Source organism: Salvelinus sp. IW2-2015, unplaced genomic scaffold (genome assembly GCF_002910315.2).
Source record: "Salvelinus sp. IW2-2015 unplaced genomic scaffold, ASM291031v2 Un_scaffold495, whole genome shotgun sequence".
Taxonomy (NCBI): domain Eukaryota; kingdom Metazoa; phylum Chordata; class Actinopteri; order Salmoniformes; family Salmonidae; genus Salvelinus; species Salvelinus sp. IW2-2015.
In genome coordinates, this window is record NW_019942562.1 from 371,845 (window position 1) to 382,211 (window position 10,367).

General features: G+C 46.0%; 3 protein-coding genes across 3 annotated transcripts in view; 1 reads left to right on the forward strand and 2 right to left on the reverse strand.

Annotated features, from left to right (window-relative positions):
• The first annotated feature begins 263 nt into the window (after positions 1-263).
• LOC112068404 (cytochrome b-c1 complex subunit 7) lies at positions 264-2,910 on the forward strand. Its single transcript, XM_024135555.2, has 4 exons — positions 264-366; positions 1,643-1,711; positions 1,847-2,013; positions 2,722-2,910. Exons 1-4 carry the CDS (start codon positions 348-350, stop codon positions 2,797-2,799), a joined length of 333 nt encoding a protein of 110 aa, XP_023991323.1. The 5' UTR covers positions 264-347; the 3' UTR covers positions 2,800-2,910.
• A 2-nt stretch (positions 2,911-2,912) lies between these two features.
• On the reverse strand, positions 2,913-6,260 carry LOC112068402 (leucine-rich repeat-containing protein 14B). Its single transcript, XM_024135553.1, has 3 exons — positions 5,814-6,260; positions 4,901-5,529; positions 2,913-4,204 (listed from the first exon to the last, which is right to left on the reverse strand). The coding sequence occupies exons 1-3, from the start codon at positions 6,087-6,089 to the stop codon at positions 3,529-3,531; spliced, it is 1,581 nt and encodes a 526-aa protein (XP_023991321.1). The 5' UTR covers positions 6,090-6,260; the 3' UTR covers positions 2,913-3,528.
• An 887-nt stretch (positions 6,261-7,147) lies between these two features.
• The window catches only part of LOC112068387 (protein naked cuticle homolog 2-like), a 21,514-nt gene continuing 18,294 nt past the window's right edge, over positions 7,148-10,367 (reverse strand). Inside the window, exons 4-9 of the mRNA XM_070438127.1 lie at positions 9,892-9,952; positions 9,482-9,561; positions 9,237-9,332; positions 8,626-8,902; positions 8,421-8,479; positions 7,148-8,338 (exon numbers count right to left, since the gene is read on the reverse strand). Of these exons, the coding sequence (XP_070294228.1) occupies positions 7,862-8,338; positions 8,421-8,479; positions 8,626-8,902; positions 9,237-9,332; positions 9,482-9,561; positions 9,892-9,952 (1,050 nt within the window). The 3' untranslated portion in view covers positions 7,148-7,861. The remainder of the gene's footprint in view (positions 8,339-8,420; positions 8,480-8,625; positions 8,903-9,236; positions 9,333-9,481; positions 9,562-9,891; positions 9,953-10,367) is intronic.

Sequence of the window (10,367 nt, forward strand, 5' to 3'; positions counted from 1 at the left end):
AACCATSTGTTTGATGTATTTGATACCATTYCACTGATTCCGCTTTAGTCATTATCACAAGCCTGTTCTCACCCACAAGGTGGCAACAGCCTCCTGTGCTATCATATGCATGATTTGTATTGAGGGGCATTTATGAGACCTTGGGACATGTTTTAAAACCCACATTTAATGCAAACGTCACTTAAATATTATTTGTCATGCATCATGAATAAATACAGGTTAATGGTACTTTTCTACTAGTATGTGAGGGACTTTTATTGTGAAATGTTCCGAAATTTCCTAACCCGGAAGTGCTTGTTTAGTGCTGCTGTCGAGACGCTGATACATTTTACCTTAGACAGAACAACATGGCGTCGAGGGCACCAGGTAAAAGTCACCTGTCTTTAAGCATTTATTTAGCCCAAAATCGAGATGAAACATTGCACATATTATTGAGTGAAGTGGGATGTTGATTTGTGGTATTTTGGTGTGTTCAAATCCATGTTTTTGAGATCTCCTTTGTCGTGTCCTCTACTGAGTGTCCTAGCTAATGTTAAGCTAGCTATGACAAATCAAGGGAGAGCTCAGTGGTGTGCTCCAGACTGCTAGTGACATTTAACCTTTAAATGTAATATATGTCAAATGCATTTTCAATTGATAGGTAAAGCTGTGCTTCGGTCTGATCAACTTTCAAACGCCACGCCAGTACAGATTGACGATTATCAAACACTAAGCATCTATGGGTAGGTATAATTTGTGGAACATTCCAACAGGAATCTGTTCCAAAAACTGAGTAAATGACAAGGATGCCAACAAACAATGCATACAAAGTARCATGATCAATTAACCTAGCTAACTAGTTGCCCGAATAGGCATCAACTCACCACGTTGTTTATTCTTAATGTTTGTCCATAGGCTACCAGAGTGAGGACAGACATTTTTCGGGATTAAATGGAGAGTGAAAAACTCAACAAAATTGCCTACTCCCTCTCTACCTGGTATCTTATTCTGCCGCTTTGTATGCGTTGTTTGTTGGCAACCTTGTTATTTACGAAGTTTTTGGAACAGAATCCTGTTGGAACGTTCCACAAATTATACCCACCCTGCATCCATTGCCTAGCTAAGTGCARTAGCTAACGTTAGCTAACTTGGTGGTTGTAAACATCTAGCTAGCTAAAACAAAGCAAGATAAGTCGGCATGCTAGCCAGCTCAACTTGGCTAGCTAACAGTACCCGGTATTACTACTGACATTGATTATCATGTCTGATGTCCTCTCTCCATACTTCCCGTACACCTCGATGTCAGAAATATGTCCAGATCGCACAGTTCCCACATAGCTAGTACTCTRTAGATAATAACAGCATGTCATGTGATCTACTAGCACTCTATCCAGKTATCCACCACAGATGTAATGTTTGCAGTTGGGATACTCTCCTTGGTTTGTCCCAAATAATACTGTCAAACCCTCCCTCAAGTCCCTAGTTCTGTGATCATCTCAATTCTAGTTCCTCTACTTAAGCATCTTCTTAAATGAATGGAGAACATGATTTGGTGTCTCGTTGCTTTTGTACTGCAGTGATTGCAACTGCTTTTCTAACTGTGTTTTAGCAAACCAAATCTTGACATCAAATTATCTGACTCTTATTCTGGCCTCCCGCACAGCAGCTACTGGCAGACTCCTGGTCGGCTTCCGTAAATGGTACTACAATACGGCCGGATTCAACAAAATTGGCAAGTCTTGGAGTCTTTTCCTTTGGGGCCATCAGCGAGGGTCTTCAGACAAATCTTTTCACTCAGTCTTAGAAACATATATAATCTTCAGTTAGATATTTCTCTGACACTGTGTGGTGCTTGTTTTGGTTCCAGGTCTGATGCGTGATGACACGATCCATGAGGATAGCGATGTGAAAGAAGCCCTGCGGAGGCTCCCAGAGAAAGTGTACAATGACAGGATGTTCAGGCTCAAGAGAGCCCTGGACCTGTCCATGAAGCAGGCGGTTATGCCTAAGGAACAGTGGACTCAATATGAGGAGGTATGGAAGACCTGGGTTCAAATGCCATTTGAAATATAATTTCTCTGTGTTTGATTGAGCTTGCCTGGCATAATGGACCTATAGAATATCCCCAAAATGTTAAACCCTGCCCATCTGGCACTCTAGGCAGGCTAGAGCAAATAAAAGATTGAAAGATTTCAAATACTATTTGAACCCAAGTTTGAGGTACAGTGCATATAGAGTACCATAGTGGAGGGTACTGTGAAAAACAGCCCTTATTTTAAGTGTTAATAAAATCCCCTATGGGAAAATGATTGGTGGAAAAACGATTGGAATCATTTCCCTGTTTGACCGCTAGGTTTTATGGGTATTATGACACCTCCACTGTTGGGCTCTATAGTCTCACAATCAATAGTTTGTGTACAGGAAGGGATTTGAGATATCACTGGGGAAATAGAAGATATGTCAGAAGTTTCACAGCAGTTGATGTTATGGCATGTGATGAAGGACAAAATCTAGCCTGTCAGAGGTGATATTGTTACCATATTGATCGTGCTACACTACTTGAATAATCAACATGAAGCATGTAGGAGTAGAGACTTRAGGTTGGATTGGAATTGGCCAATTGTTGAGGAGTTTGGAGACGCCTATAAAGCTGTTTAATGTTTAAAAAAACACATCTGGTAGAGGTGGTGGGAGATCATTTACAGAATTAACCTTGTTTTTGTGTTTGACCTTTCTCCATAGGATGTACATTACCTGGAGCCTTACCTGGAAGAGGTCATCCGTGAGAGGAAAGAGGTTGAGGAGTGGTCGAAGAAATGAGATTAATCTGTTCTTTCTCTTTGGTCTGGTGCATGGTTGTCTGTTGTAATGTTTAAAATAAAGTTTACCCTATGGGAAGACTGCTTATTAAAAATGTACATTTTTGCAAAAGATGTGAGAAGGATTTTTATTTTTTAAAGCAAACCAGGATTTGATCCCCACAGTAATAAAGTTGTATTTACAGTAAAGTCAGTTTAATCCCACATTTTATAGCACTTTTGTAAAAACAAACTTTCATTCTGGTCACATATAAATGTCCTAATATACAAGATACATCTAAACTGAAATATATACAGTACATGTAAATACATGTTCAGTATACAAGTAGTACAATTCTTAACTAAGCATTCAATGMTTTACTATAATTGCCACTCATGAATGGAAGACCAAAAGGACAATTCAATCTATACTATAATCTAGGTCCAGTTGCATGTCAAAAAATCCCCTGATAATGGGGCAATACATTTGTCAAAATATCTGTTATAAGTACAGATTAATTGGTACGTATGGGTMGAAAACATTACTCAAGGTCTTCAGTCATCCCAATAGTCTAAAGCYGTCTCTCTTTGTCTCCTTCCTTCTATTTGCACTGATTTCTTAGACTTCTTTTGATCTGTGGAAATTAAGTGTGGGAACCCACTATAGACAATTGAGATTAACCACTTGTATTGCACAAACCCTTGTGCTATTAACCCTCTATTAGCCTCCCTCTGGTTTTCTACCTGCACTTTAATCAACCTCTTTGTTGGATCTCCTRTTGTCCAGGGCCGTAATTGTATCAATAAAGTTTCCAATGACGCTATTGAAGGATTTCACCATGGACACCCCCAGCTCGTTACTGGTCTCGTTGATATCCGCGTCATAAGCGCCCAACAGGGGGGTAACCACCTCTACGTTCCCCCTCCCCGCCCCTTGAAGGATCCCCATCAGTTGACCCCTGACGTCCTGGAACATCTCCCTGTCGTACTGCAGCAGCACCGTCTCATCCATGGGGTAGGAGACATCCTCGGGGTAGCAGTCCCTGGGCACTGGCAGCTCCACGTACCTCAGGGCTGGGAACCCGGCGGCCAGCGTGGAGAAGAGGCGGCGCAGGGCCGTGGCGCTCAGAGGGTTGCCCAGTATCTTCAGCTCCTCCAGGCCGCGACAGGGAGCCAGGGCCTGGGTCAGGATGTCCATGTATTCGTCTTCCAGGTCACAGTCCTCCAGGGTGAGGCTGTGGAGGGTTGCGGCGCTGTGCTGGAGCAGCTTGATGAAGGTGGTGGGGAAGAGGCCGCACACGTCGTGACCACTTATGTCCAGACTGACCAGGTTCTCGCTGTGCAGGCTGTTGGCCAGGTAGGCCATGTCTGTTCGGTTCAGGTGACAGTTGGCCAGCTCCAGGCATTGCAGTGGGGTGATCAGGGGGCTGTGGACAAGGCCAGAGGGTCAGAAATGTATTGCAGTAAATGTTCACTATTTTGCAATGTTATCAATTGTGTGTGTGTGTGCTCCTCATTTCATGCATGCTTGACAAAAAAGCAAAGGCAATATGAAAGCTTTACGATGCATGCCTAATTAATGGACAAGTGCAGGTGTCCGCTTGTTGTTTTGGGTCACGGCTTCAGTGATATTTCAGTGTCCGCTGTAATTGACACCATATTCCCTTCAAAGTGCACTACTTTGGACCAGAGCCCATAGGGTTCTGGTCAAAAGTAGTGCACTATAAAGGGAATAGGGTGCCGTTTTGGGAAGAAGACAATGTCAGCCGTTGAGTGTCCCTTGCTTTCTGGCCGACCTGCTGATTTAGCAGCAGTCAGCTGTCTACATTGTCCCCCACAGCCAAGCAACAAAAACAAAATGCACTGAGTACTGCAGCCCACATGCTATGATATTACACAGTGGGAATGCATCAGCTTGAATAGACACCCCCAGAGCTATATATACAGTAGACATCAATACCTAATACACACACACACAAACACACACACACACCACACACACACACACACACACACACACACACACACACACACACACACACACACACACACACACACACACACACACATCACACACACACACACACACACACACACACACACACACACACACACGTGAGCACCTTAGCAGTCTTCGCAGGTGTCCGGTGAGGGTGGAGAAGCCCATGTAGAGCTCTGTCAGTTCAGTCAGCCGGCTCAGCAGATCCCCAATGGTCGCCAGCAGGTCATCCTCATCTGAGCCCAGCCTTCGCACGTCCATCGCCCCCGCAGGCAGCGTCAGGGACTGCAGCTGGGGGAAATCCATCCGGGACAACAGCAACTCCAGGTGCGGGGCCTCCAGGTGAACGTTATGGACCACCTCGAGTCTCCTCATGGCTTCCGGTTGGGCCACACGCAGCACGTAGAACAGCTGTTTGAGGGCCAGGGAGTCGCCTCGGAACCCAACGAAGCGCAGCTTCAAGGGGCAGTGACGGAGGAGCAGGAAGGCCTGGGCCACCACCTCGTAGTTCCGCCCGGTGACGAAGCCGTTCAGGCGCACGTCCACCTCAGTCTCGAGGGCGGAGGGTGCAGCGTCACCCGCCTCGATGGCCACCATGACCTCGTAGCACATACGGGTGAGGAGCTGGGTGCGGGCCCAGCGGCCCAGGGTGGATCCACAGRCACAGGAATGGTGCTCTGTGTCCTTCAGCCCAGTCAGGTCTACCACACGGAGGGTCTTGGCGTAGGTCTCTGGGGGCCGCAGTACATAGGACTGGAGATGGAAAATAGAATCTAGCTGTTTATTGCCATAAAATGGGAATTTGTCTTACAAATCAAAGACATAGGCCCTTATATGATGTAAGGTGAAATGTTTAACGTTTATTGCCCCAGTGGCAACTCAAGTAACTACAAACACATTCAGAATTGAAGGAAAACAAAAAATGTGTTACATTGGCCAAGACCCAGTGCCTCAGTTCACAAGTAGCACTTTTGACCAGTGAAAATTACAGATTGCACCTTTAAAGAAAATAACACCAGAACACATAGTAAGCCTACCTTCAGGCCAGTCAGCAGAGCTTCCAGGCACAGCCGGCAGGTGCATGAGGTCAGATCCTCCTGGCAGTCCACCGTCTTTCCCAGGAGCCTTTGCAGGTTAAGCTCGTGCAGGGGCCAGGTTTGGACGAGGTCGTGGAGGAGGAGGGCCATCTCGTGCATGTAGCAGGCCTTGAAGAGGAGCGGGTAGAGGTTGAACGACACACAACTGAGGTTCTCCCTGGCTCTCTGGCCACTCTGGGCGAACCCCTCGGCAGCGAGGAACCTGAGACTTTTCATGGCTCTCTCTTTTCTATGTTCTACCTGTCCTCGAGGTCTGGGTCTTGAAGCGTTAGGATCAACCAATCATCCCTTGTAACTGGATGTGTTTGTGTTGCTGCTCTCTCCCTGAGGGTCTCTCTGTGTTGATTCTTTGTCTCTGCCAGTACTGTATATCTGTCTGGACCTCGTTTTGCTGTGGTATCATGTTGTGAAAGAGAGGCTTGGGGCACGTGGTAGGTGAGTTGGAGGACTATTTTTAGAAACAGCCATTTCATTCCCTTCACCTCGTGAACAGAGAATCTATTTACAACCTACACCAAACGCCGAGCAGCAACAACCTCTCCTAGCCTACTGCTTACAACATGAGSCCCAAGATCCCTAGGTACCGCCAACATTGAAATGACCTGTCTATGCAATCAATCTATACATAAACACCAGTGACAATAACAGCAAAGCAATGTAAACAAACATAGAAAACACCGTACTGCTACATGTACACTACTGCTGTACAGAGTAACATTGGCAACATGCTCACAATGAAATGATAGATTTACTAAAGGCTAAACTGTTTATCAAGACCAAAGCAACGGTGGATCAGACGTCATAGCGTAACTTGACCGGTTTCGAAAACATTCATTTGAGTACACTGGAACCTCCAGAGTGTTCTAACACTGGAACCTCCAGAGTGTTCTAACACTGGAACCTCCAGAGTGTTCTAACACGGAACCTCCAGAGTGTTCTAACACTGGAACCTCCAGAGTGTTCTAACACTGGAACCTCCAGAGTCTTCTAACACTGGAACCTCCAGAGTGTTCTAACACTGGAACCTCCAGAGTGTTCTAACACTGGAACCTCCAGNTCTAACACTGGAACCTCCAGAGTCTTCTAACACTGGAACCTCCAGAGTGTTCTAACACTGGAACCTCCAGAGTGTTCTAACACTGGAACCTCCAGTGTTCCAAATACTTTGGTGACAAGTCTTAGAGCCTTAGCATGTAATGTTTTGCTTTGGCCATGAGAGACAAACACATTTGACAACTTCCACACGCCGTAAACAGTGTGTATTGCTTTATTGTTTCTTGCAAATGTTTATTTTATTTAGATTTTTCATATTGCCAAATTTGAAAACATCAGCCTTCATTAGAGAGTGTGTATTTTTCAATTGACACACTACAATGAACACAAGCAAAGTTGATCATGCTTTAATACATCAAAATACAGACAMTACAAAACATACTGCATAAACTCTAATACAGGGATGTAACTGTTTAAATCTTTGCCTTAATGAAGGTATTCATTAATTATATTAAATGTAAGTTGTAATCACAGGAGGTTGGTGGCACCTTAATTGGGGAGAACGGGCTTGTGGTAATAACTGGAGCGAATTCAGTGGAATGGTATCAAATATATCAAACACATGGTTTCCAGGTCTTTGATGCCATTCCATTTGCTCCATTCCGGCCATTATTATGAGCTGTTCTCCCCTCAGCAGCCTCCACTATAGAAACCTGAGAAGAAACATCCGTTAGAGGGCTTCCAAAGGTGAGTAGCATATTCAACATGGCACATTCAACATGAAACTCAGTTATCAATACAAGGCATAACAGTTCATTTTTGTACGGAGTTGCTATTACTCCTTAGCATGGAGAATGGTGGTGTCCCACAGCCTTATACTATATCTAAGGCCCACCTGACCTGACCAGGAATGGCTCAGGGCCCTAGCTATAGGCTAAACCACAGGGAGGTGTTTCTCTCAGTCTCTGTATCCCTGAGTGGAGTGCAGACTGCAGTCATGCCGGGGGGTGGTAGTGGTAGTGATGGTGGTGGTGGTGAWGGTGCTCGTGGTGGTGCTCATGCCTCTGAGCCAGGGGGACCAAKCCCCCAGACGATGCAGGCAGGCTGGGCAGCATCTCCCTCTCTCCCCCTGGCTGAGCTTGAGAAGCAGGCTGGTGTAGGTGGTGGAGGGTTCTGGAGGGGGACCCAGCTTCTCTGGCCCTGGAGCGAAGCCTCTTACTGTGGCTGTGCTGTAAGGGGAGTTGGGGCTGGGAGTGTGGCTGGGAGGAGTGGCACCACATGGAGGGCTGGTGGCCATGGAGCTTGCTTGATTTACCCCCACGTCCTCCTCCTCCCCCTCCTTTGGGGCTGGGAGTGTGGCTGGGAGGAGTGGCACCACATGGAGGGCTGGTGGCCATGGAGCTTGCTTGATTTACCCCCACGTCCTCCTCCTCCCCCTCCTCCTCCTCCTCCACCTCCTCTGTCTCCCCCCACTGCCTTGACGTGGCCCCTGAGAGACCTGTTGAAGGAGAGGCCCCTACCTCTGGACTCAGTTGCACCGCAGTTCTCCCCTACCAACACTGAGCGGTGCTGCTGGGCTGAGCGTGCGTCCACTCTGGGCTCCTGAGAGGCGTCTGCAGAGGATGGACAACAAACATCATGTTATGTTGCCATTTCTCTTTGTTGAATGTCATTCATCTTTGGTGTATTTTCAGTAAAAACATGTTGACTTTAATGATCTGTGACTCAAAAGTGCTGAAAATTGTCATTGTGTACCTACCTGCATTGTCAAACTTGGAGGAATAGTTCTCTATCCCAGCTAGGTCTAAGTAGTGATTCCTGCGTTCTGTGTTTTCATCCACACAGTGAAAAATCCTCTCTGGGCTCCCAGTCTCCTCCTGCTGGACCTCCATTCTGTCACCTGTTCTAGAGCCCCGGCCAGAGCTGCTGGAGGGGCCTACCACCAGTTTGACCTTCAGGGCTGTGCTGCTACAGGACGGCTGCTTGGCCGACGCTTCAACCACCTCATAGATGGACTGCATGAGACTGCACATATCCTGTAACACACAGGCACATCATTGTTCACCCAGGCACATACACGCGCACACACATGCACATCATCACACACACACATGCACATCATCATACACACCAACACACCAACACACACACACACACACACACACACACACCACACACACACACACACACACACACACACACACCACACACACACACCACACACACACACACACACACACACACACACACACACACACACACACACACACACACACGCACCATTAGCAGGGCAGCAGAGTTATCTTAATCTAAAGAGAAAGAGTATTATGTGCAACAGTTGCTTGTTGTGGGCGTGTGAAGCTGCTGTACCTGCTTGGTGACTTTACCGCTGTTGTCAAAGTGATACAGTGTAAAAACCCTCTCTTGCCGAGTGTCATCCTCCAACACCACGGTGCACTCTGTGTCCTGTAACCATGAAGAAACACAACGGATGAACAAACACAATTGTACCATATTATGCTCGTCAAACAAACCCTTGCTTTACTGTATATAGCAGTAATAAACTACTATGTTATCTACATAGATTCTATATAGTTTGTCCTTTTGAAGCTCACATCAACATGGCTGTTTCTTTTCCTGGGCTGTCTGAATGGAACGTGGATGGAGCTCTCCCTCTCCTCTGGTGGCAGTACCACTGTGAAAAACACACAACATCCTCATTAGCCTTGGGCTGGGAAAGCTTGTGTCGACTCAATCTATCACATTCTCATTGAATGGGTRTTTGCTGTTTACGGACGATAATACACACATAGTATCCCAGGTTTAAGGAATTTGCGTACAAATATAAAACAAMTGTATTTTTTCCCAGACAAGAAAGGGGTATGCTTAGTAAAGATATGAATCATACTGAATCAAACATATTAATCATTGAGTATGATGTTACGTTTATGATGCATGCTAGATTTGAATCAGTGCAACAGTAATGTGATCAGCCTGATCCACTGAGCCGTCTTTCTCTACTCACCCTGTAGGGGGCACTTATGGTTCAGGACCTGCTCATCCTTCACTTCCCTTCTGTACAACTCCTGGAAAAAGAGGGAGAGGAGGGATGGACCAAGTGAGAATTAGGAGAGAAAACATTACAGAAGTGGGGTAGGAATAGAGAGAAGGAGAACAAAGCAATAAGTGACTCAGAGATGTGAGAGCAGGAAATCTTTGATCATCTGGGGGCCTATTGTTTGTCATCATCTGGGTAAGTAATACTGTGAGAACCAGCATCACACCTCAACTTCTGATAAATTAAATAAAGCGATATGAATGTATAATGTGTTCTACCACTAATCAGATGTAATGCAGACACAGCACATCCGCCTCTAAATACACACATGCACACACACACACACACACACACACACACACACACACACACACACACACACACCAACAACACATAATATTGCTGACCACACACACACGCCACACAACACAACACAACACACC

What these genes read in the sequence shown, in the direction of transcription:
- LOC112068404 (XM_024135555.2), top strand. An exon ending in GGCCGGATTCAACAAAATTG is followed by an intron (nt 1,712 to 1,846) that starts GCAAGTCTTGGA and finishes TTTTGGTTCCAG; the next exon opens with GTCTGATGCGTGATGACACG. An exon ending in AGTGGACTCAATATGAGGAG is followed by an intron (nt 2,014 to 2,721) that starts GTATGGAAGACC and finishes CTTTCTCCATAG; the next exon opens with GATGTACATTACCTGGAGCC.